This window comes from Zonotrichia albicollis, chromosome 7 (genome assembly GCF_047830755.1).
Source record: "Zonotrichia albicollis isolate bZonAlb1 chromosome 7, bZonAlb1.hap1, whole genome shotgun sequence".
Taxonomy (NCBI): Eukaryota; Metazoa; Chordata; class Aves; order Passeriformes; family Passerellidae; genus Zonotrichia; species Zonotrichia albicollis.
The window spans coordinates 28,402,559-28,430,192 of NC_133825.1; the positions used below are offsets into that span (position 1 = coordinate 28,402,559).

General features: G+C 37.2%; 1 protein-coding gene across 34 annotated transcripts in view; it reads left to right on the forward strand.

Annotated features, from left to right (window-relative positions):
• Window positions 1-27,634, forward strand: part of KCNMA1 (potassium calcium-activated channel subfamily M alpha 1) — a 406,748-nt gene that overhangs the window by 336,105 nt on the left and 43,009 nt on the right. For 33 of the 34 annotated variants that reach the window (XM_074544761.1, XM_026799790.2, XM_005481495.3 and 30 more), the window contains 4 exons: window positions 6,711-6,804; window positions 19,092-19,215; window positions 22,107-22,331; window positions 25,479-25,671. In XM_074544761.1, the coding sequence (XP_074400862.1) occupies window positions 6,711-6,804; window positions 19,092-19,215; window positions 22,107-22,331; window positions 25,479-25,671 (636 nt within the window). Of the gene's footprint in view, window positions 1-2,145; window positions 2,440-6,710; window positions 6,805-19,091; window positions 19,216-22,106; window positions 22,332-25,478; window positions 25,672-27,634 lie in introns of all 34 variants that reach the window. The other variant, XM_074544759.1, reaches the window with a different exon arrangement.

The window sequence follows — 27,634 nt, forward strand, 5'->3', positions numbered from 1 at the left end:
TGAAACCTGGAATAATTTGACCAAAAAAAATTGGCAACTTGTTATGCCCATGCTCAGTGATAATACCTGTCCACACTGTTGGAAGTAAGGGGAAGTAACTTAGGTTTTAAGCAGCTCAGTCTGCCTTCCTGCTGAACAAGATCATGTGGTGCTGTTAAATATGATGCCAAGCTCCAGATATGAAACCATACCAAAAGACAAGTATTTTTTTTCTGACACATGCTGTGCCACCGCAAGCACAAAATCTTAGGAAAGCTTGAATTTGACTGCATGGAATGTGCCCTAAAACATACACTGCTATGGAAGGTTATTGCTTAATAGTCAGGTCTGGTATCTGAAACCATCACTTATTGAACTCCAGAAGAGACTGTAAAAAGATTATGGTGTTTCTTATAACTTGATTAAAGGGTTGATAAGCTTAATAGATTCTGGTCTTCTTCCATTTCTTGTGAAGATACTTTGATAGAGGATGTGGATTTTTAAAGATTATTTCCAGTATTATTATCTGCACTTTAAAAATAGAACTGAGTTGATGCATATCAAGGCCTTCAAATACATGCTTGACCAGTGACATGTGTAGGGAGATAGTTCTCTGCAGATATATTTTATCATCTGAAAATTATTTCACTTGGAGGAATATCAAAAGTAGAAGTATAAAATTTGATAAAAAACCCAGTAACTCTGAGGTAGAATTGGTAATTTTCATGTAGTGGATTCAATATTTTGTCTTCTTGTCATTATTGCTAATCAAAGATATATGCTCTCTTCTGATGATTTAAAATACATGTGAACTCTGGTGAGTATGTATTATTATTATTATTATTATTATTATTATTATTATTATTATTATTATTATTATGTTACTTCTATTAGTAAAAATCAGAATAGTATAATAAATTAGTTTTTAGTTCTTTTCTCACTAATTTTTCAATCTACCTCAGAATAATAGCAAGCCATCAAAAGGTCGTTGAATTGGAATGGGTGCTTTGCCACCAACCTGTTCAACCTTGTTAAAAGGTACCTTCAAATGACTCTTGTAATTCCTATGCACTCACCTTTTCCATGGGAGAGACAGATTTTGTGCTTGAAGAAAAATGGCAAGCATGGGAATGCTATTTTTTTATCTTTCCTGTTACCAGATGGTGTTTCTAGCTGGTGGTAAACTAAACAAAGATCCCAGAAAACATGCTCACCTCAATACTTTGCCTCTAGTCTCTGCTCAGTGCTCTCCATAGAATCTTTAAGTAATAGTAAATAATGCTGCAAGTTTATCAGTCCACCAACTACTCCCTACCTAAACTTCTTACTTCATTATACAACCAATAATAAGGTCTTAGCAGCTCTGCTCTGTACCTTCTTGTCTATACTATACTCATTCAGAATGAAACAAGCATTAGGAGAAGATCTTTATTGCGTGTTTTTACCAGAAAAATATTTTGTTGCTGGCTGTTACTGCGGGTGCCATTTGTAAGAGGTATTAGTAGATAGGGTAGTGTTTAAGTAGCCTTGATATATTATCAGTGGAAGACAAAGAATCACAGTTTTAAGCTAAATCCATATTTAGGAAATTGAATTTCTTAACTTACTTTTCAGAGGTACTGTGTATGACCTCCCGAAATTTACAATATTCAACACTGTTGAATACTCAACAATTTTTATGTGGGTTCCCTAAAATCAGTTTAATTCCATAAGTATGCTTGCACAATTTTGAAGTGGTGACCTTATGTTTTCTATGATTCCTTATTTATTTTAATAGCAGCAAAGTGCTTTACCTCCCCTGTCATTTTCAGTAGTTTCAAAGAAATAAACATCTTCCACAGATAGTAAATCTCAAAGCCCTTATCAACATGGGGAAATAAGTATTGCCTCAGACATACTTACCGTAGGATGGGATTATTGCTTAAAGGTGATAATATTGTTGAATAATCCTTCTATAAGTATTCTTCTATAAAGAGTCATTTTTAGAGGAAAAAAAGAAACAACATAAGAAAGCTGCAGGTATAAACCTTAATTTCTGCTGTTGGAACTGCTACCTTAAGCTTTAATGTCTGTATTTCCACATAATATCAAAATTGATTCATGCCTGTGGTTTTAAATATTTTTTTAATACAAAAAAATTAATTTAAATTTTTTCTTATTATTTAGAAGTAAAGAATGCAGCTAGACCAAGTTACCCAAAAGGTTCATATCAGTTCAAGAATGCAACTACTAATGCATTGATTGATGCCAAGTCCACTGAAGGAATCCCGGAACCTGTTCCACTTGTTAATAACCGTAAAGGGAGCCTCCTCCTACCCAACAACCCCTCGCTGCTGCACCTTAACTTACTGAGTTCTGTTGAACAAGGAAAATCTACCTACTGTAGATTGCAAAGGGCACTCAGCTTGCCTGTAAAATACCGCTACCATTCCCAAAAGCCTGGGTTGAACCAAGATCTCCGTAGGTAGCCCAGTAGTTGGATGCATAAGGCAATACAGAATGGCTTGTGCATGGTTTTGCAGTCTGTTTTCAATGTGACTATGACATTACTAATGCTCTGTTAAGTGCTTACAGATGTGGGTTTCTCCAGATGTGGTGATTAATAAGTTAATCGAGATAGCTAGTCAACTAATGTTTCTGGGTGGTTTGTGCTTTACCTTTCAAAGGATTTAATTGCTTTGGAGCGTTTAATAGCTTTGGAGCTAGGCAGAATGAACTTACCAGATATCCCAGTTCATGTGATGTTCAGCAACATCAATGTTATTTCAAATTTCAGCTCTTTTTGGTGTCTAAAAAAGCATCTGTAAATTAGTGCAGCTAGTGACCTGGGAGAGGCAGTGAACGAGACAGTGTTGTTTTAAAAATAGTTAGAAAATAACAAAGAAAACAGTTATGAACTTGCCCCCTGTTTTGGAAGACTTACTCTTTGTTTTTGCTTTAAAAATGAAATGAGGATATAAGTCAAGTGATATGTGGCTACAGATGTTCAACTCCATATTAAGACTGTTAAAATTACCAGCACATCTTAAACCAATTCATGGAACATTGTCTGGAGGTTATGTCATTGAAATAATGAACACTCTTTACTCAAGAATAAGCAAACATGTTAAAACATCAGTGTAACTTTAAATCAAACTCCAGCATAAAACTGAGTGTCTGAAGCCTCATTAGACTCACCTGACATTTTTTTTAGCATTGAGTCTTCCTGAACTGCAAAACTGTTATTAGACAAGTGAGCTCTGGGTTGTTACAGCAGTACAATAAGTGTTATACTTAGGGATGTGCAAACAAGCTCTTGAATGTTATTAGAACTCAGAGTTCCAAATCTATAAAACTCTGTGTCCAATTCTTGAACTTCCAATTTTCATTAAAGCGGTAGAAAAAGTCTCTGTAACATAATATGGCTGTAGTTAATAAAAATCCTGTCGTATAAAGACATAAAAAATGGGGACTTGTTAACAAAAATAAACATACAATATCAGAATTTATTTGTCATATATCACAGCCCCACTATGCAAATATGTTTGTGTTTCATAAGAACAAGTGAATTTAAGACTCCCTTTTAAATTAATGCAGACACAGAAACCATGAAACTAAAATATTTAATAACCTTACTAAAAATTTTGCTAGATCCACTTCTTTAAATAGGCAGGAAATTGATAGGAGTATCTGAAGGATAATAATTAAATATATTTTATATCCTACTTATTACTAAGAAACCACTTGTGAATTATCACTGCAACATTTTTGGGAACCAAGCCATAGGTAATAGTGTCCATTAGATACTATTCACATATTTCAACTTCATGTGTTCCCTTCCCCCATTCCTATGGAGCTGTGTTGCTAAACTGCAGATGCCCTGTAAACTCTGTGCAGAGATTTCAATGAAAAATAAAACTTGATTTTCTGTCGTATAATGAATATAGATCTACTTCCATTGCTACAATGAGAATAAATGCCTTTCTTGGTTAAGCAACAAACTGAGACCCCTCAGAAGGCTTTGCTAACAGGAATTAACCAGTCAGCCTTGCCAACCTGGGGCTTTGCAGGCAACTGGTGACAGTAGCATGATTTGAATATGACAAGCACATATCCAAAAAGGAAGCTTATTTATTGCAGATGTGGTACCAATAACAAGTGCAGACTGCTAGAAATGTACTTCTAAAAGTTGTTATTTTGGATGGTTACAAAGTAAGACTTTGATTTTAATTGGGCAGCAGGTTAGCATCACCTGGCAGCGCTGCAGAACAAAAATGTTGGACCATATAGTACAAAAGCATCCTTATTGTATTAACTTACAGAATCTGAAAGGATCAGGAAGGAGTCTTATTAGCTAGCTGAAAACCTGGAAGAATATTATTTTTTAATATTGTTTTCTCTTAAGCAGAGAAATATTTCTGGTTATAATATTATCTACAGTTGACTTGGGTTACTGTAAGATTTTTGCCTATGGTCCTGATGGACGTGTATCTCCCTTGAACTGCTAAAATTGTATAACAGCACACTTGTGGTGCCATACTGCATCTCTGGACACACATTCTGTAACCCCATGGTAACAGATTAATTTGAGTGAAATTTAGAATTTTTACTCCCAAGACAGTAAAACAGATCATTGTTGTTTTCTGGAAGGAACATTTTGCATGATTCTTGTTCATTTGATCTTTTAAGTGGTGGAACTGAATATTTATATCCAATAAAGAACAAGAGAGCACAGTGGATATCTTGAAAGCTATTGTCTGTGTGGAATAGAATGCATAACTTTTTGGCAGAGAAGTTTAAAACAAGGCTAGGCCATTTTCAAGAGAATGATTTGAAGAGGGTGTTCTAAAAATCACAAAGACTTGTGCTTTTTTTGCAATCAGAGCTGCAAAGATATTACCAAAAAACCAATTATGTGCATGTTCACTTCATGGTACATGTAGCTAAATACTGAAGTGATCTAGTTTAATATGTGCAAACTGTCACAGAAAGAAAATTTCAATTTGTGTATTTTTGAGAATTTTCTGTGGGCTTATTTATTTCTCAGCCAAATTTGACTGAGAGGCATTTAACTAACCATCAATAAGCATTTATACTATAGGACTTTGATTTGAAAAAAGAAAGAAAAGTCAAATGAGAAGAAAATTCCTTTGTCTTTAGGGATGCTGCCTAAGAAGAGAGGAAACTTAGTGAATAAATCATTATTAGACAGTCATTGTTCTGATCTAAGTATTATCTTTTACACCACTCTTTGGCACATTTATTTTAGGATTAGCTTTGTTTGGTTGCTTTGAGTTTGATTTTTCTCTTTGCAGAGTTTCTTTGGTTGTGACTTCCTTGTTCTAGATGATGCCAGGTCATCTAAAAGCAAAATCTGTCTTTTCAGGGCTCAGCCCTTTGGTCTTGACCAAGGCAAAATGGAGTTCCATAGCAGGCTTGGGCAAACAGACAGAGGTGGTAGGCTGTAATGCAGTCTGTAATAAAGTAGTGTCAGAAGAGAGTTATAGCAAAAGACTATTGTTTAATTTCTTCACAGATAAGTCTGGTGCAGGTGACATATATCCCATTTTTGTTGTTTTTCTTATGTACCTTATTGCAGTAGTATTTTTTTCTCAACCTCTGCTTGTGCACCGCTAATGTGTACTAAGCTCTTTAAATATAGCAGCTACTATTACTACTACTGATGTCTTTCCTTTTAAATTTGAAGTAAAAGCTTCCTAGGCATCAGTTATATTATCTTCTAATTAATTTTTCAGTTAACAGTAGGATGGGGAAAAGTTTATTTTTTCTTCTTTGTACCAGAATAAAGTAGCATTAGTATGAACCTGAGAAAGCAGGCATGAGTTTATTCCCTTTGATAGTACATGAAAAAGTTACATACAGATTATCAAGTGCAGTTACAATCTCAAAACTGTAAAGATGGTGGTTAATTCTTATAGATGAGTTCTAAGGAAGCTGCACTTGTTTAAGCAGTACATATTGTGACATAAGTTATCCAAGAATAGTTTATGAGTGACAAAACTCTAAGTGATTTTCTATCTGGAAATCAATCTGTCCTTGAAAATGCACCTCATGCTCATTAAAAGATTGCATAACACATGCATTCTCTGTTATACAGGTATTGTCTCCCCACTTCCATTCAACCTCATTCTGTTCACTCCTGTTAAAGCTCCGTTTTGGGAGGAGAGTAGAGCGATGAGGTCTGACTTGTGCTGGAGATCTGTGCACAATGGCAGGCTGCATTCACATTCCCGACTAACTGAATCATTGAACATCAAGGCATTGAATATTTTACATCTCTTCATGAAGACTCTGTTGTTTGGCATGTGAGGAGCGAAAACCAACTGGTGTCTAGTTCATTAGCAAAAGCAGGCTGGCAGTTGTTATGTTGATATTGAAAATAGTACTTTATCTGTCTGGGAATACAGCAGAGCACTAATTCTATTTTTCTGTAGCGCAGATTAACTGATAATAACTCTAAGAATAACCCGAATGTGGTTTCCCCGCCTTTGTTTTTGAAGTATGAAACCAATTTGAACACCTGTGTTCAAAACCCTGGTATTCTTCTCTGCTTCTCCTTCAAACCAATCTCTTCGACTAACATGTATTTGATTTTTATTACTGTTGGCCTATGTTAGCAATGAAGTATCAGTGCGTGAATGGACATAGAGTGTGTGTTCTTTGCTACTTCACTTGTATTTCACATTGCACTCAGAGCAGTACTTAATCTCATGAGTTCCTTATATTTCCAGTTGAAGATGAGCAGCCGTCGACACTATCACCCAAAAAAAAGCAGCGAAATGGAGGCATGCGAAATTCACCCAACTCCTCACCCAAACTGATGAGGTAAGACTGTAAGAAACTCATATCTTCATCTCCTTTCTTTCTTCCTTCCTCCTCTCCTCCCCCCACATCAAAAATAAGGGGAGGGGGTGAAAAAAAAAGATTGTTAGATGGTTTCTGAAAGGCTGAAGTATTTATTCTGTCAGCTTGTCAGCAGTTAATGATAGAGCTGAAAAAAAATTCTGTCATGAAAAACAGTTTGAAAAGCTGTTTGAAAAATACATAGGCTTTAAAGTCTTAGCTGTCACCCTGTCCTGTCCATGTGTAGTTCTTAAACAGCAGTGGCACTAATGATAGCACTAACCAATCAGGGGAACTCATGTGGTTAGTTTGCCTCAGGCAATTCTCTTTTTGTTGGATTCCCTCTGAGTACTGTTTTCTGTACTTAAGGCCATATGTGAGATGTATCATCACAATCAAAAATGAACCTGAATATTACCTTCCTTTTATCCTGTCGATTGAAATCAAATTTCTGTTAATTGATTTAGACTGATGAAAAAGTCTAATAATATATGTACTTGCCAAAGCAAAGTTCAAAACTAATGCAGTTTTAGTCAAGCTAAAAGCACATTAATTATGAAATACAGGGATTTTTAAGAGGGTAGTATATGCTCTAAAAGTGGGTGATGAAAACAGCATCTTGTTAGTGATATTTTCCCCTCTTGCTATGTGTACATTATTTTACGCTAGTACTCTTTTGTATAACTATGTAGTTTCCTTTTATAGGATAAAATACCTCTAGGACATTTGTTAAAACTAAAACTGCAACAAGAAATTGTAATCTCTTAAAATATTATGTGATTTGCATTCTATCTCACTGTGCTTTTCCTTTTACCTGCTCAACTCAGTCAAAATTAGATCCCATAGTAGATAGTTTCCAACAAGGCTGTTCCTGCTCTGTTTTTGCATATCCTGTGAACCCAGGATAGACCCTCAGTCCATAATTGTATCCATAAATACCATAGCAGAGATTTTCCACTCTGTGTATATATATGTACACATACACAGAAAATGTAAACTTATTTGCATATATAAACGGACACATTCATGGAATTTGAGATTTATGTGTGTATAACTGTGTCTGCTCACAGAGGTTAAGTGAAAAAAATTGATACAAATATATAGTCCTTTCCATAAATAAAATCTCTTATCATTTTTGTTGACAATGATTTTGTTCCTGTAATGATTCTGGATACAGGTAGGTGATATTTCTCTTTGTATTTCAGTCACTAGACTGGAATTTTCTTTGTGCAGTTACAGAGGCATCCATATTTGTTTATTGTTTCTGCAATATAGGGCATATTCAAGGACGTAACTTCCACAAATCGTCTTCATCTCTGTTTAGACTACAGAACCAAAAGTGAGATTGATTCACGGAGGGAAAATGCACCCAGCTGTGGCTTTTTTTTTTCCCTATTGACCATCTATTTCTGTAGAATGTGTCATTAAAAGTTCTCTGCCTTCCTGTTAGCTCAGCCTTGCCCATATGACACTGATTTACATGCTTGTTTACAGTTTATGAGGAAGAATAAAATGAGCATACTGGCAAACTTCTCATTTTTATAGTGCCAGTTGTCATGCTAGCATAGTTTTCAATTTACTTACCTTTGGTCAGTCCTCTTATCTGGTGATAATTGTTTTAACTGCTTAAAATTTAAACATGTGGAGATTCCCCCCCTCACCTTCTCCCAGATTCTAATTTTGGGGGAGTAGAAGTAAAAAGAGAAAGGGAGAGAGAGAGAAGGAACTGAACACACTGTCCCTGTTTGCTATGTAAAGTATGCCTCATTTCTTTGATCTTGAGTAATAATAATTCTGGGGAGTTATACTGTTTTCATATGCTTCAAAGCTGTGTCAAAGTTTTGCTGCTTAAGGGTACTTCTTTATTCTATTGGCTCTTGGGTACTGAGATGACAGGTCCTCTGTACTAGGTGCAGGCTTTTTCAAGTCATAGCCTTCAGCAAAACATCAAATTACCAAATACAGGGTAACATACTTCTACACAAATGCCTTTCCTGTAGATATATTATACCATATATATTAAATACTTTAGTGTTACACGGTACATTTTATGTGCAATAGAAAGTGATGGTTTGAGGTAGCCTTAGGGGTACTTTTTTCCACAAGCAGAAAAAGCTAGTGTATACCGTATCAAGTATGGTTTTTACAGGACTTTCTGCCCGAAGGCCTTTGTAAATAAGTAATGATCAACAGATTGGCTGTGGGTTTTTGAAAAGCATGCCTGTGTCAGTTTGCATGATGGGGGAAGATTTTCAAAGTACAGCCTGCTTTCATTGCCTGCTGAAGAGGGACTGAGGGAGAGTAGTCGTCCTGAGCCTGAGCTGTCTGCTCAGTAGCACATCAGAATTGCTAAACACAGGTTGAGCAGTGAGTGGAGAACTTGCCAGGCTTCCAAATCCAGACATTGTTTTCTTCCTCGTCTCTGTTGCTGCTAAATTTATTCTCCAGCCCAGTGTTGGCACCCTCAGCTTCTCCCCAGACCCAACCGTCTCTTCCTTTTGCTCTTTATCTACACTGACTTAACTTTGGTCCAAGGTGCTAGAAAAGACAAAGTGGATTGAATCAGAAGAGAGCTCTGTTAAGATTTGTTTGTAATGGTCAAACTCTTTTCTCCTCTCTGGAACAAAGGTGGACTGTATAATCTGCTATTTCTTATCCTTGTAAATTACAGAAAGTGACAGGTACTTGCTTTCCTGCCCAGAAATCTTTAGTGCATGTCAGCTAGAAGTACCCAAGAGGTAAATCAGCTAAAGCACTGTCATGTCTGTAGCTGATATTTATCTTTAGAAGTTTTTTTGTAAATTTGCTTTAAAAACTCCTTTTTCAAGTCAGTTTTGCCCCTGTTCCACCTGCCCAGAAATAGCTGGCTATTTTGCAAACTTTTTCTCAGCTGTGGTTTGAGATCCAGAGGATCTAGTAGGAGCCTGGAAGCCAAGAAGTCTGGAGTATGAAAACAACAAATATGTGAAAAATTCATTAATAAATTGAAACCCAAATTGTGACTTTTGAATCATTCTGAGCAGCCCTACAGTTAAGATAATGTTGAAAGTGCTGCGCAGGTTTTGGATTCCCCCAGTGATGGAAGGTATTATGCTATCAGACAAAACTTTATGACTTCTTGTATTGCTGGATTAGAACAGAGGATGGAAATTGTATCACAGGGATTCCCTGGGACCTTTTGACAAGTGGTCTGACCTGGTCAGAGAGTGAGAGTTTTTGAGATTTACTAATACATGAGTAGAAATCCGCATTACCAAATATTAAATGGATAGATAGATTGGAAACAATTTTTTTAATGGCACCTTTTTAATTACTCTAAATTACTATATATTGCTAACTGATATAAATAGAAAATTGATATACAAATGCTCTTTGTGTGCATCATAGATGGTCTAGACTCATATTTAGGAAGCCACTGTTCTAACTGAATGCTGCATCGCATCAAATGGCATGGGCAGAATCACACTGATGCAATACTAGAAGAGTCTAGTCAATCAGAAACAAATCTTTGAAATTCCAACAATATCTACAAATGCAAATTAACCAGAAAAATACTCAACATTGTCATGACTGTTTTTACCTGTTTTACATCAGCAAAAGTCTGTCCCATTAAAGGCACAAAGGCATGGATACTTTTTTGAAATAACTAGAATTCCAACAGGAAAAAATATAAATTAAGATGTGAACACAAGGACATGCTATTACAGTAAAAAGTAAAATTTAAATAGGCAATGGAAGGAAAAGGAAGGCAGGGGGTGACTGGGAGAGTAGTCACATATCAGGTATCCTTCATGAGGTGGAGAAGAAAAGTAGAACTGATCAATGCCTCTGGTGTCATGCAGCAGTATCAGTCCTTGTTCATCATCTCAGTTGCAGGTTCTGATGTGTGTTATTGATGAGCAGCCACGTTAACAATGAGGAGGCTACGTTGCCTGAATATCAAATAGCAAAGCTAGTTTTTAAAAAAATGTGTCATTTTGGATTCAGAATGACCAGTAAAAATGTGAAAAGCCCTGGATATGAATCAAAAAAGCCACTTAAATGATTGTTGCTGAGCCTCAAGTCTGTACTTATTGCTTTGGTAGCTGCTACTGCCTGAGTGGAATACACTGACTTGAAGGAAATGTCAGCCCAGCCGAGTCAAACTACCTCTTAATGCAAGAACAAATAGCATATGACAGGGCCCAAGGGGCCTGAAGAGCAAACAAATAGTTTGTCCCTGTCCACTCTGGATGTAGTGGTGTAGTTGACATAGGCCTCTAGACAAGTAGCATACTCAGCAAAGGGTCATTATCATTAGTGTCCCAGATCACATAAGATTCAGAGGCATCAGAGGACACTAGGTTTTCAGTGTGTTGCCAAGGAGAATTTCGTAAGCCTGAGGATTTTTTCTGATTGAAGATCTAAAATAATTCCCAACCAAACAATAAAACTTGGTCAGAAACTGTCAAGACCCAGCTAAATGACACAGAAAAACAAGTGAGTTCTTTGGCATACATTTCCAGAAGCCTAATGAGATTATTTATCTGAAGTTGAGGAGGAAACCTCCTGTCTTTTTTCCTGAAGTTGTGTATAATATTTTAAGTATATGAACAATGGCTGTGCAAATTTATCTCCTCATCCACCCACTAAGCCACATACACTTAAATGTACATACACATTTTTGCTAGTGCCACTCAGCATGAATATGCATTGCCTCTGCCATTTTAGTGCTGCCCTTCCATGAAATGAAACTGTGAGCTTTCTCATAGAAGCAAAAAAAAGAAAAAGTCATGGCAGATCTAGAGAAGCATTTCTCAAGCCATAAATGGTAAAATAAGTTGATTCTGATAATTTTTCATGACTCCCTTAAACCAGACATGAAGGTAAGGTTTGAAAAGGTGAAAACCCATGAATGAGCCATAATAATGGTATATATTTATGTCCCTCAGTCTTGGAAGTTTCAATTTTGTACTCAAATTTATATCCAGACTATGTGCAGTGCTAATATGCAATGATTAACAAGCTGCAACCCAGCAGGTATATAATAGCATAATTCACTTCTTGGTTCAGTTTTACAAGTTCAGTAGGGAACAACAGGAGTAATTCAGTGTTTGCCATGTTGTCTTACACCAATTTTTAACAATACTATAGAATTAAATTATTTAAATTTGGCGGTAGTATCTTTTAGCCTCCTGATTCTTAATCCTATTGGTAGACCAGGAACTGGTAGGTTTGGTTTCCTGTTTAATTTGTCTTCTTTCCATTTGTTTGTTGAAGGGCTGGCTTCTTGATCAGAAGTATGGTACCCAGATTTCAAGAAGACTGTAGTGGGTTGATGCTGGCTGATGTCAGACACCCTCAAAAGCTGCTCTCTCACTGCCCTCCACAGCTGGAAGGGGAGATAAAATAGAACAAATGGTTCATGGTTTATGAGATAATGGCAGAGATTACTCAAAAAACAGACTCACATTAGAGGTATTAATTGAATTTATTGCTAACAAAATCAGAGCAGGATAATGACAAGTATAAACAGACCTCAAAATATCTTCCCCTCACTTCTTCCTCCTTCCCAGGTCTGCATCCTCCCGGCAGAGGTGTAGGGGGATGAGGAGTGGGGTTTATGGTCAATGATCACATGTCGTTTCTCCCATTGCTTAGGGAGAGGAGTCCTTCCCTGGCTTCAGTGTGGGGTCCATCCCATGGGAGAGTTCTCTGTGCACTTCTCCAATGTGGGTCCATTCCGTGGGCAGCAGTTCTCTGCAAACTGCTGAAATCTGGGTCACTGTTCCACTGATGGCAGTCCCTCAAGGACAGGCTGCTCCAGCAGGGTTCCTTCACAGGGTCACAGGTCCTACCAGGACCTTTTTGTTCCTTGTTCTTAAATCTGTTATAGCAGAGGTGTTACCGTCATTTCTAATTGGCCCAGCCTTGGCCAGTGGAGGAAACTTCAGTTTCTTACAGAAGCCACCTTTGTAGCACCCTGGCTGCGGCTGCCAAAACCAGGCCATGCAAACCCAATACAGTAGTTGTGTTATAAGCCATGGCAATAAAAACAACATCCGATTTTTGATTTTTTTTTTTTGTTTTTTGTTTTTGAGGTTACTTGAAGTCTTGGACAAGTCCTTCTGGGATGAGAGAGCAGAAAAGGAAAGGAGAATTATCCTGCAGAAGAAAAATACAATTTTTATAAAGTTCAGGGTAACAGGAGATGCATTCAGATCAAAGGAATAGAAATAAAAAGCTCTTTAGCTATAAACTAGGTTTAAAGAAAAAAAAAAAGTATTCTTATAAACATTGACTGGCAACAGTGCTTTAAACATAATGTCACACTCTTCATTTAAGTGACAAAAACACTCCTATAATTTATGATGCCAATTAACTGTGGGTTTAGTTTTTACAAATGAGAAATTATTTTTTCAGGTACATTCTCCTACCCCTCAAAGATTACTAGTTCTGCAGCTTCAGTGGATCTAAATGGGGAATCTTAAAAACAGAAGACACATTGACTGTGTGCCTTGTCTCCCCCTCATTAAATTGCTTATGGAAAAGTCTGGAAGTTAACGATTTTGTTCTTTTTTTATGTGAGAGGCTTCATACTTCAGAAGCATATTTTGATTGTGTCCTTAGGTATTGAGATAATTTAAAAAACAAGGTTCCTATAGTAAGCAGCTTTATATCATTGTTTTTAGTAGTCTTGATAAATTAATGGGAAATCTTCAGTAAGGCTTCTGAGAATAGTAAAACCAGCAACATCTGGTCAGAGCAAGAGGGAAGAAAGAACAATTAACACTGTAGTTTGGCCCATAAACTGGACAAGGCACTAGGTACCAACCAGTGTATTACATACAGTCTTCTTCCTAGATTTAGGGAAAAAAGACAGTGTGAGATTGTAAAAATGTGAGGATAGCTTCTGAATATGACAATGAAAGCATTTAGCAGTAAAATGCAGGTTTTCTTTCTCTTGTCACACTGGGTTTTCTTCTCTAAAGCCTGCTGCATCTGGGCACTGAATCCTTACAAATTTCGTTTCTGATTAACCTGTGAAAGGAAAGATCAGTGAGAGAGTGTCATTAGTGTAACACACAGAGGCAACAAATTCTCATTACAACTTAATGCCATCCACACAGGCTGCAGGGTCACAGGGAATGGCTAATGGTAGCCGACAAATGTTGGGTGTATTAGTCACAAAACATTTGCTGAATTCCATCAGAATGTCGTGACAACCTTCATAGCTAGTCCCAGCGAGCTGCTGGAGTCACTGGAGTTTTCCTGTGACAAGCCGTCACTCTGTCTTGGTTGAGCTTTATAGCACCAGTCAAAGCAGTCAGAGAAGATTGAAGTGACACAGGCCCACTGAGTAAATAGTGAAACATGCAGCACATCATGAAATATTCAGCCAGGGTGTAAAAGCTCTAAATGCTTTTTCAATTATTAGCACCTGCACTGGCTGCACACATCTAACACTAACAGCATGTTAATTGCCACAATTTGTTAGGGTGGTTGTAGGAGAAATTTTGAAGGCGTGAGACGTTCTTTAGCGTGTCTTCAATTCCTCTCTTACCTTCAGCAAACCCACTCCTTCCTCCTAAAATTAAGCATCTGTGTGCATACACTTGCTAAGACATAGCCACAAACCCCTAAGTCAGGTAGGAAAACTCAAAATTCCTGAACCACAGGCAGGGTGTCTCTAAAGACCCTGAATCTTGTGCAGGAGACTGCTGAATATCTTTTTGTGTGCAAAATCCAGATATGTCTACCTGAGAAAGGCAGAGTTGCAGACTTAAACAGACACAGGTTAAAGAGGAGTAGTGTTTTTATCAGGTGTGGTTTGCGTTGACTTTATATAAGAGAATTTTATTGGAGGACAGAACCAAAACTAGCCAAGACATTGTCTTACTAATGTGTGAAGACTAAGAGATTAGAGTTTATTTTCAGGCAACACCAGGGTCCTCCCTGCTGGTCACCCAGCATTCTTGTTCCCAGTGCTCAGCACTCAGGGTAGTTCCACTGCAGACCAGGGAGGGCATGCTGTTCTAGTTCTCAATTGCATGTGTATAATAGCATAAGACAAGGGTGACATAATACAAGGGTTTGTTTAACAATAGCCATTTAGTGAGGCAGCCCTTTAGTCCTGAATAGTCTTTTTAGTTCTGTCCATCCCCAGTGAGTACCCAAAAGTTTCAGACTCAAAACCTCAGATTTTGCAGTGGTTATAACTGTGTGCTAGGGAAGCAATACTCTTTAAAATGTAATGCTGACTTCCTTGCAGTAGGTTTGCTGTAAGTGGGATTTATGGTTTTGCTTTAGGCTGTTGTCTTCCAGGCAGGCTTTTTGGGTTTGCAGCTGTAGCTTGGCATTTAGCATCGTTTTCAAGTTTAATTGCACATGAGTGGCGTTATAGGCTCTTCAAAACCCTGAAAAGATGGCATTTTGCTCTTCATTTTAAGTCATGCGTATGTAATATCTGCTATAAGAACCAGAGAAGCTATTTTTAAACTGGGGTTATGGATGAGGGAAATTTAACTTCTGTTCCTTTCCTTCCATATAGGCTATACATGTCTTTTCCTAGCCAGAAGGACCAAATGCTTTGGTCATTGCAAGTCATAAAAACCAACATCTCAATTAAAACAAGTACTAGGGGTTTAATTGACAGAAAGTGTTTTTCTTCATATGATTTGAATTCTTGAATCAGAGGACTTTGCAGCCCTGGAGAACATAATGACTGCTGTGTGAATATAAGCATTTCTGCAGTAACCTGCCAATGTGACTCAAGCACAGCTTGACAAGGCCATCTTCAAGGATCAGGAGGCAGAGAGGCTCTAGAAACATTCAGTGCATGATTTGGCTGTAAGGGCAACAACTGTAATGCTTTGTGTAAAATAAATTTTAATGGGAAGAGGGTGTCCAAATGCCTTAGGCAGATTTGACAGCTTTGGCCTCTCTGTGTGTCTATCTTAATTAATTTTTAGTATTTGCAAAACAGGTTTGGATTATCAGATTAATGAGGGTGTATATGTCCAAAGTAGTAATACTATTTTATAACTCATCAATTCAGTTTTTAAATGCATAAGTCATTGTATCTTCTGATACACTCAGTAACATCTGAGGACAAAGTTGGACCTAAGTACCAAAGAGTTTCCAAGGTCCACAGACAGCCTCAGGGATCACTTTACTGAGAATGAAACAACATTGATTAAAGAGAAATTAAAATGATATCTTCGCCCAGAAGATTTAAATTTAATAAACCCACTTACATGGATAAACCCACATATTGTGAAACAAAATGTGGCTAGTCATATCACAGAGTCCTTCTCAGGCAATAATCCATTATCCTGGAGTAAAAGTAGAAAATATTTTCTCTTAGCATGTTTTCATGTTGTGTGTCCCATCCTTTTTGCTTCCTTTAAGGTTCCCACTTGCTATACTCCAAGCAATAAAGCAGAGTCTAAACTGTCTATGATGCTGCCAATAAATGCATGTATTGATAAAAAACCCAAAAACTAAAAATCCAAAGGGCTTTTTAAAAAAAAATCGCAATTTGTTGCCTAAAAATTCAACAGGGGATTACATCTGATGATTCACATGCTCTGTTTTTCTCTGAAACAACTTATGTTTAAGCCTAAAATATTCTAATAAACCTTTGGAAGAAGGTACTTTGAATGTTCCCTGTTAGGATGCAAAGCCCTAAAGAACTGTTCTGGGCTCTAAGCACTCACACTAAAAACTGCCTCAAACCTCAAGGCAGTTGACCGTAATTGGATGTCAGATATCTGATACCACCTGCTTTGTTATAACATTCCTTTCAATTTGTATCATTTCTGTGAATCATTTTTATGTCTGGGATTAGAGTATTGCTAAATAGTCACTTGTGTTAAAGCTTCAGATAATCTATTTAATTTCAAATCTCAGAGCAGAAAGGAAACACTGACTACAAAATTAGAATATGGCATTGTTTAAAAATTTATTTATTACAGTTCCTCTGATGAAGGATAGGGGGGAAAGGAAAGTTCCTTCTTAAATGTGCTTGATTTCTGAAAGGAAAAGATGTGATTTGACTGGTGAACTTTGCTTTTGAAAAGTGAATTTTTCAGTGCTCCTCTAGAAAACTCATGAAGAAATGTTCTGTGGAAGTACTGGGGTAAAAAACCTAACCCTGAAACAACAGAAAGAAAATCATTCCTCAATGGAAGCTCCTCAATGGAATTCCTAATATTTTGGCAGACTTTCTTATTTTGAAGCGTATAGATAACGCATTCCATTAGAAAAAATAGCTGGGACAGGGCACCGCTAAATGTAGTCTGAACATTAGTGCAACCTTCAAATTGAAGCGTTTTTATGGCTGCAGATCTTATTGTACCACCTCTGAGCAGATGGAGAATGCCCAGTGAGTGGCATCTCAGCTCCCAGACAAAACTACCATGGCTGCATCTTGCTGATGGATGCAAGAGAATGCAGAGTCTATGTGTTTTTATAGAAATTTAAAAAAAGACAACAGAACAACAACCAAGCCCCCACAACAAACGCCTTTGATACAGCTTTTTCATTTCTGCTTCCTGCGAAAGAGGGAACACACTTATGCAAGGCCTGTCATCATTCATCTTGGAGCAGGAACAGAGACTCCAGGTAGTCCAGTAGGGCTTCCCTGCTGCTAGTGGGTTACAGTGAAATCACTGAACTGTATTCTACTGAGAGAATTAAAAAACTTTGAAAACATAGTGTTTCTTCTTTCCAGATGAGTCTATGTCTTTGCCATGTGGGGCATTGATTGTCTTAAAGCATCAGAAGATTCTGGGTTAAATGGAACATTGTATTAATAATTTCTCAACTTTTTTTGAACCACTTTCTTTGGAGTTGACCCTGAGTGAAATACATGAGAATTTTCTGCTGATTTCAATGGATCTGTAATCAATGGCTATGAAATCACAGTAATTGATCATCCTGACTGAATTTGAGATTGTACTTTTCATAGGAAGCAAGCGTTGGTTGCATGGTACCTTAGCATACCATGTTCAAGGTAAATTTACCTATATCACACACCATGTTCACAGTCTGCTTTAGCAGTCCATGCAGAAGAGAGGATGTCACCACAGTGTGCTGGTTCAAATGCTTTAAAAGCAGGAAACTTTCCTGTTTTAAGAGCTCAGAGCATATGGGCATTTCTTTAACAGGCTTCAAAGGGCAAACTGCTTTAAAATTTGGATACCTGTCTCAGAGCACTTAGCATATTCTTACATTGCAAATACTTCTTTGAAATGTTACAGTTCTATATCAAGATATTTCAAGCATTTATGACAAAAACCTGAGGTAAAGACTGCAGTTTTCCAGACAAAGCATTATTGAATCATGCTAAATACAAGATTTTAGGGTCAGTTTACCCTGTACCTTGTGAATATGATTCTGTTAATGCTATTGCATAATGCAGTCACTTAGGGCTCTTCACCAGCATGTGAGTGTTGGAGTCACTTAGTACTTAATTTAATGTTTGATTTTAGCATATAAATTAAAGGACTCTGTGTCTGCGCTTAGATGTAGCTATATAGCTGGAGAGCAAGTTCATAAAAATATCTTTTATTTGCTTCTCCTTTGAGAAGCCTTGTGCTTTAAAATGTTCCAGCAGAAACACTTGGAAGGTTATCACAGGTAGAGTTGTCAGAGAAAATGGACATTGTTGTTTGGTATTAAAATCATGTATTCCAGATGTGGGCATTTGTTAGTCAGTCTGCTCTAAAATGACATACTGTTGAATCTTTAAAAGGCTTCAGTTTGGGAAAGCAAAATATGATTGGGCAAATTGCTAAAATATTTAAAGTGCAGCCTGTTAAAGCTTTTACTGTGAAGAGCATCACGTCAGAAGTTGTATGTGGTAAAAGCAAGTAATTGGCTTTCCATACTTATGCCAGTCAGTCAGCATGGGGCTCTGTTCCTATCCCTTCTACTTCATTGCAGATGCCTATAGGAACTTTGATATTTATTTCAGAGGGGTGGGACTGAAAAGAAAAAATCTTGGATGGATGTGATGGTGTCAGAAAACCCTATTTAAAATTAAGTTGTTATTGGCATAAAAGAGCATAGAAAGTCATTGAAACTGCACCCAACATTTAAAATTTAATTTTTTGTTTTGGTATGCCACTTTTGTTTAAAAATGTCCTTATTGAAACCATGTTAAAGTGTAAATACATTTCATTTTTTTACTTTTGTCCCTCTTTGTACATAGCTCTTGGGATGTCTTTCCATCCATAATTCATAGTATTTTCCATTTATGCTGTCCTCAACTTGTTTTTCCCCAGGCATGACCCCTTGTTAATTCCTGGCAACGAGCAGATTGACAATATGGATGCCAACGTGAAAAAATACGACTCTACAGGGATGTTTCATTGGTGTCCAGCCAAAGACATCGAAAAGGTCATTTTGGTAGGTATTGATGAGGAGTTGTGTTTGAAAAGAGGTTATTTAAACCATAGAACTGATGTCTAATGGATAAATAAGTTCATCTCTGTCACAAAATCCAGTGTGTTGAAATCAGGAGCAAGAGTGATGAAACCAAAGCTAGGATTTTGGTTAAAGAATTTTGATTGCATAAATCTTTGTGCCCAGTGCAACAATAAAAAGTCATCCAGTATAGGGAATTTCTTTTTCATAAACTGAAATTTACATATTTGGTTTAAATCTTTATAGAGAATTAAGATTAGAAATACTTGAATTCTTCCATACCCCACTTTTCTCTTTACGCAAGAGAGTAATGATTCTAACACAGACAATTGTTGTTTTGACTTATCTCTTGTTTATTGATGTTTTATTAATTATTGTTAATTTATTTTTATTAATTTTACTCTCTTAGAACTCCTCTCTCAATTCCCAATGTTTCAAGATGCCCAAATAGGCCAGAGCAAGTAATGCTCCTACTCAGACTCTAGCACGTTGCAGTGAGCCCTGTCTATGTTTGTTTCATTCCTTTAACTGAGAAAACCATCAAACTGACTCAAGTCATTAAAAATAATTAGGAGGCCTATCACAGTCTATTTTGAAAGTTTATGCCACTTGTGTTCATGTACTTATACCTAAGAGTAGCAAGTAACTAACCCCAGATCTCACACGCAAAACTGATTATATTTGAAATGAACTCCCTGGTGGATCTTCACTTTGTCGCACTTCATAAAGCTTTTCCTGAGCCTGCTCTCTTAGATTTTCCTGCACTGTGGCATGGTGTAGCCAACGATGGTGACAGCCCCAGTTATTCTAGCAATCAGGGGTTAAAAGCTTGTCTCCAGTTCTCCTCAGGGGTTTCTGTAATAACTCTGACATTGCCTGGAATTGCAATATCAGTGTTTAAATGGCCAAGCAAGTAAATTCTAAATTTTGGAGATGGAGCTTGAGATGGAGTTTTCCTGAACAGCTTTAAATAGCATCATTTATTTGTAATCAGCAAGCAAGAAGGGGTAGCCCTGCTGTACAACCTTTTGTAATAGAGATAAAAATCTTCCTTTGTGGTAAACATTTTAGCTGGCAAACTGCATGTTGCCCTACTTTGAAAAGTGTTCCCTCACAAATGGTGCTGTGGAGCAACTCAGCTATCATCTCTAGGTTATGCCATGTTATTTTTTTCCACTACCAGCCTGTGAATCTGCAAGTCTGCCCCGGTTCTTTCTGCTTCATGCATCATCACCAATACACTGCCAGCAAAATGCTTCCCTACACCTTTTCAAACTCACAGTCCACAATTTATGTCTACATTCATATCTATGCAAATTTAATGCTGTCCTTAGAGACCGCACAAGTACAAATTAGTGCATAGTTTGAAGATGATGAGATTCCCCAGGTTGTCTTCTAATTGATACTTGATGATGTCCCAGTCAGAAAAGAATTATTTTTTCTGCCCAGGATCTGTTTTGGCTCTGTGACATTCCAGCAGTATCAGGTAGTTAGAAGGGATTTTTGCCATACATGGCTACATACAGATTTATGGAGTGACATTTTTTACATACCTGCTTTCAAGACTTGGTCTCTGTCTTGTAAAGTCTGAGTATTCCAGATGCATGGGCAGAGGCATGGGACAGCTTAGATACTTCACTTGAGGATTCATTCCTGTCTTCTGCTGTTTGAAGGGCCAAGACAACTCTCTTGGTCAAGCTGTATGAAAATCAGTGCAATTTCTCTGGAGAAACTGAAAGCTCGTGCATTTTTTAACTGATGAGAAAACTTCTAATCAGAGTTCCCATTCTTCTGACATAATGAATGTATCTGCTGCATATTCCAATCTTAATTGCACACCACCATGCTTCTGTAATTTAGAAAAATGATTTACACTGTGGATAAGTGAGAGGAAAATTTTGCATATTGCCACTGGTTTAGTTTTGTTCATTGGCAAAACTTCTGTGTAATGGTAGACAGTGTACAATTTCTTGGCAATATGGTAACAGTGGTTCTCCAACTACGTGATGGAGCACTACAATGCCAAGACTGGCTTCAGAAATTAAGGTAATTTTTTCCATGTGGCTTTATTTAATCATCTTGGTGTTTGAGTTGCCTGCTCAACTGAACTAAACAATGCTGAAATTAGTGCAAAAAGTTATTCTTTCACTGACACAAGAAGATAATTCTGGACTCTGTTTGAATATTCTTCATGAGATCTTCTCCTCAGTAAGTCCAATTGGCCTGAAAGTTTAGTATTAGTCACAAACTTGCCCTTGTATTTTGTTACTGTGAGAAGCTTTGTGGCATATAGTGGGCATCCACTGGAAAGCAGAGCAGTGTAGGGCATTCATGGATTGCTTCTCAGAGAAGCAGCAGCTTGTCCCTAAATAAGAGCTTTGACTCTAAGAGATTATGGTCCTCAACTCACAAGATCTGAGTAATATCACAAAGCCCTACTAGGAGCACTGGACACTCAACATCTTCCTTTCCAAATTGGCACTGGAAAACCCCATCCAGTGATTTGTCAACCAGGGCATGACTTTGCATCTCTTTTCTGTAATCCTTAGCTAAACCTACAGTACTTTGTAGCCAGAGTCACAATTCACATGTATAGAAACTTGCACAGGACCAGAATTTGGTCCAATACTATATCTTCCCATATGCCAGAGGATTTGCAATCAAGAACAGTTTGTTTTTTTTTTTTTCTGCTGAGCACATTTAATGAAATATGAATAAGGGTAAAATGAATAGCTGTATCAAACTATTTCTTTGTGCATGAACAATATTGACAGTTGTATTTTTCCTGGTTTTAAACTCAATATATGATTTAAGATTCCCTTTGTTTCATTTTTCCCTTGTCTTTTTGTTTTGTTTTGTTTGTTTTTTTTTAGACTCGAAGTGAAGCAGCGATGACAGTTTTAAGTGGGCATGTAGTCGTTTGCATATTTGGGGATGTTAAATCTGCTTTGATTGGATTAAGAAATTTAGTGATGCCATTACGAGCCAGCAACTTTCACTACCATGAACTCAAGCACATTGTGTTTGTGGGTTCACTTGAATACCTGAGAAGGGAATGGGAGACACTGCATAACTTCCCCAAGGTTTCAATCTTGCCTGTAAGTTCAAAAGCCATATTATTGATACTTTGTTATTTAGGACACCAGCTGGACAGATTCGTATTGACTTTGATCTTAGGCTTTTTTACTTTTGTCTACTTATAGGCCTGAGGACTTAGATTTTCCCTTTACTGTGTCTATGAAAACAGAGCCCTGTGAGACCTTATTAGATGTTATTTTCTGCAGTGTTTGGTGCCTCATCATCCTCATCGGATGAGTTTCAGCTGCTATCAGATGTATTAGCTGTGTTATGTATTGACCATTCACGGTAGTGCCCTGCATGGAGCTGGTTCTGATGTTGTGATTTCCCTGACAGAATGACAGTAGTTATTTATGATATTATTTATGCTTTTATACCCACAAAACCTTTGAAAAAATTATTGTTACTCTGTCAATGTAATATTTATATGTATTCATAAAGACTTCATGTGGACTGGCCTGCTTTATAAGGAACACTGCCCTGGCATTTCAGTTGAGAGTCCTTTATGAAAGTGCAGCAAAACCCTGACCCTTTTTAAATCAATGAAAAGCTCCTATTGATCTTGGTAGGCACAGCCACTAAAACTGCAAAAGCGCTTTTTCTCCTATATATCATTATGATTCACTCATATGACCACAATATAGAATCAAGAGCTCCAGGACTAACAAATAAAGTCCCCCAAGCTGGTGATCTTAGGTGACCACAGCTATAAATGACATGTGGGAGCCCATGGTATAAGTGAAAGAAAATGCTCAGCATGTTACATAGCAAAGTTAGTTTAGATATTTTTTAAGAATGAAAAATTATAAGTTTACTAGTTTTAGTAATTTCATTTCAGCAGTTAAAAATAAACAAATCAATGATGAATGTAACCTTAACTGAATAATTGGGAAAATAGCTATAGAATGAAAGGACTGTCTTTGCTTTTTGATTAATTCAGACTGTAGGTCTTTGTTACTGTAAATGCAGTTTTAGTGTTAGCCCTTGGCATTTTTCTGTAACCTGATCCAACAGATGGTGTCACAAGATTCTCGGCTGTCACAAAAATGGTGTCAATATCAGATTTGGTCAGTTAATATCCTCCTCTTTCTGCCAATTCCTTTTAATTCCAGTCACTGTGAAGGCTAAAGACTAGAGAATCAGAATTAAATTGATAATACTGTTGAACTATAAAGCAGAATAGAATCCCGCCACTGTTTCCAGTATATAATGTTTATCCATTATTACAATATGTTTTTGCAAAGTTTTGATTCTGAATTCTGAAGAGGCATAAAATAAATATACACCAGCTTTACTTTCCCTAGTTTACACCAAAATTCAGAATAGCTTTAGATTAATTTTGACTTGAACAGCTTAAATAGTTAGTTGATGCAACTTGAAAAATACAGAAATTTATAAAGGAATTGTATCTGACATAGTAATCAAGAGTGCTAAAGACCACACAGACTTCATTCCTGTTACTTCCTTTTTTTTTTTTTTTTTTTGCAGCCTATGTGGTTCAAAATGGTGATATAAAGTTAAAATATCTGATGTAATTTTACTAATGTTAAAATGTACTTAAGGGTCTGAGATTATACTTGTAGGAACCTGTTAGAAGGAGGCCACTTTCATAGTTCCCTGTGTTTTGGTTCATAAGGTAAAACTTGCTGCTGATATCTGATGGAGATGTGGTTACAGCTGAATATGAAAACATTTGTTCTAGTTTAAAAAAAAAGTAGAATTTAAAGTCTGTATTAAGAGATGCCTTTAAGCTGCTGAATAAACTCTTAAAAAGTAGGCAAATGCCAATTTTAAATATCCTCAGGCAGCCTTAATTCTGTCCCTTTGCATAAAATCATTAGGAGTGAGCCTCTAATTAATTACATGATTGCATATTATTTTTCCCCACAGGAACCCTGCTTCACTTGGTGCACAGTACAGGCACAAAAGGCAGGATTAAGGTGGCTGGAATAATCATATTCTAACTTTGGAGCAGTTTATAATGAAATCATATCTGTTTGATACATACTTTTCACAAGGTTTCATGCCTCAAATTATTGAAAATTACATGGAATAATTAAACTGGCAAACACTGAATAAGAATTGAGCTCTTCCTTCACTGTGTGCATTTTAAATTCACTTTTGCATTGAGTTCTCTCAGTGGAGTTCAGGAGGTATTCACCATGAATGATCAGGAGATGGAAGACCAGGGTCTTGACTTGATTTTATGAAAATCCCTGCATGACACTGGGACAGTTATGTCTCCTCATCGTTGAGCTCTTTGGGTACAAATCTATGTGAGGCAGCAGAGTAGAATCCAGTTTCCATTTAAAAAAAGGGAATATATTTCCTGGACCTTGCAGCCCCTGTGATGTAGACTTAATATTCTGTAACTACAGTTGTGGACTGTTGAATGTGAAAGGCAAGTGTATTTTAAACAAAAAATATCATGTTAAGTGTCATATCTCAGCTTTGTTAACTATGAAAAAAATCCACAGGCTACCACAGCATTTCATTTTAATGATTCCATTCTCTGATTGAGGATTGTGGAACAGGGAACGTTGCACAAGCTGTGCCCATTAGGATAAAGTCCTGCTTCTGTTTCAAAGGGTTTAATCACACAGCTTTGAAGCTCAGTGTGTTTTCCTTCTAGAAGCACCAAAAGCGTGCTTTGAAAAGGATTAACCTTTTCTGTGTATTGCTTTAGGTAGAAAAAAATAGCTTTGTCCTGATTGCATTTCAAATGTGCAGGACACGTAATGCTTTCCTGTTTAAATTGCTGTTCTTTTGCCCAAGACCATTGTGGCTTGGTAGTAGATAAATAGACATTTAAAACACCCCCCTTGTTATATTCAGAGAGCCAGAGGTTGCCACATGATAGCAGCTTAAATCAAGACAATTTCAAGTCACCGATGAGATGTAGAATGCTGGCATTATTCCTGTTTCTTGTTTGTTAGTAATAGCTTGACTGAGTATTGAGACTGAACCTAAAATGCTGCCATCAGCACCAACTACCCTTTAGATTAGCACACATCTCCTATTCCCTGGCACATAGTTAGACCAGCTTAATGTCAGAGCATAAAAAAGATACTTGTTAAATAATTTCCCAAAGCTCCTTCTCAATCTTTAATTTGTTTTTCTTTTTTTCCCCTCTCCTGCACCCCCCTTTTCTCCTCGCTGTGCCGAAGGGTACGCCATTAAGTCGGGCTGATTTAAGGGCTGTCAACATCAACCTCTGCGACATGTGCGTTATCCTGTCAGCCAATCAGAATAATATTGATGATGCTTCGCTGCAGGACAAGGAATGCATCTTGGCGTCACTCAACATCAAATCTATGCAGTTTGATGACAGCATTGGGGTCTTGCAGGCTAATTCCCAAGGTAAGGACTGCCCTATAATACTTCTCTGCAGTGCCTACAGGGGACAGGACCTGGCAGGAAGAATATCCCTCACTCAGTAATTCAAAGAGCCCTACATCAGCTTGCTTGACAGTTAAACCTGCTGATTGGTATGATGGCTTTTAAAGGGACAGTCACGTAGTTTCTCTGCTACATCACAGAGCACATCTTTCAAACGAAAAATGAATGAACATGAAAATGGCATTTTTTCTCATTTTGAAATTTTCCTAGATAATGTATAAAAACGTTGTTTTCTCACTGTGGCTTCCTTTACAGGGTGAGTTGCTGTTATATAACCGGTGATAACTTGCAGTTATTCTTTGGAATACCTGAATTCTGTCTAAAAAAATTTATTTTTATGTAAAACACATTGAAACTACAGAGAAAATGCAAGTTTTAGTAACACAACCCAAAAAGTAAAATAAAAACAACATGAACTTTTAATTTTCTTTGCAGCTTTGGCGCCTTCTTGCTCAAGAAGCCACAGAGAATTAACTCAAAGCTGATTTCTTCCCATGGTTTGACATGCACTCATCCCATTTAAGAACATTGAACAAAATCTTTCAGTCTTTCCAGAGAGAAGGGGACTGATTCATAGGTTGCCAAAGGCTATTTTACACCATCTGTGACTGTGCAAAGCAGCTGCAAAGCAGTCATAAGCACCCTGGCAAAGACCATCAGTGTAAAAACAATCATCTTCCCATCCCTGAAGGGTCTTGCAGCTTATGCAGCTGAAGTCCTACCTTTGATAAACCTATTAAGTGCAGCAGTAGATATTCCCTCTGGATCTAGTTCTGCTGTAAATGTAGGTGGAAAGGATTGTGCTTTGGTCTGCAGTTTCCCAGAGAGCCTGGTCTAGAGATAGGTTTCCCTCAAGGATTGTGAGAACTAAGATTAAGTTCACATTTTCCTCTTTACACTCTAATCAGGAAATAGGAATTATATGCCAAAAATCAGAGGTTGCAGTGGAACTTCTTGAATATAGAAACTTGAACATAGAAAATTCTTTCTTAGAATCAGCAATAAAATAGTGGAATTCAATACTGGAATTAAATTGTTCCAGAAAGCTAAAAGTTTGAACTTTTCAAAGTCAAATTGGACAGTTTTCTGGATAAGAAGTAGATTTAGAGAAGAAAAGGAAGAAATTGATTGTTTTCAATCCCATGAATGTTGAAAGTTTCAAATCTGTGGTCTGGAAATAACAAAACCCTAAATACTTTAGAGTTCTTTCTTCACAAATTTTTGAGGCCAACTTGCTCACAGTCTGATAGCTTGTAGTCATGATTAGGAAACTCATTGCAGAAGTGGAAGACATGCATAGAAGTTCCTTCTTTTGCTGGTTTAGCCCTGGGATCTGAAATTCTGTGTCTCAAAACTAAATCTGTACTTCCACTACCAGGCTAATGGCTATTCTTTGGTGAATCTCTGTCTCCTGTCACACACATAATTAAAATAATCAAGAATCTCTTCTTGACAAACAGTCTGAGAGAATTTTCCATCTTTGCTTAGAAGTTAGAGACATTTCCAGCACTTGACTGTTTTATTTTACCTCTGGGAGTACACAGGGTCACACAATCCCTCAGTGAGGATAGAGAAACCTGTCAATATCCAGTCTTGTGCACCGCATGAACACCTGTCATTTTTTACTCTCCATCCTTGGAGTTATTCAAGACCTGACTGCACAGAGCTCAAAGGAGCTGATCTGACCTCATAGCTGACCCTGCTTAGAGCAGGAAATAAGACCAGAGACCCTCCAACGTCCTTTCCAGACTGAATTGTGTGACTCTCTAATACCCAGGTTGCTGCTGCAGCAATAGGTCAGGAAGTGTTCGCTGGCCATAGTCCAAATCCCTTAAGCCCTTTTAAATGTTGCTGATGCAGAGAAGCAGAGGAACAATAGGTGAGCACATTTTTAGAAATTTTTGACATTTCTTCAGGTAAATAC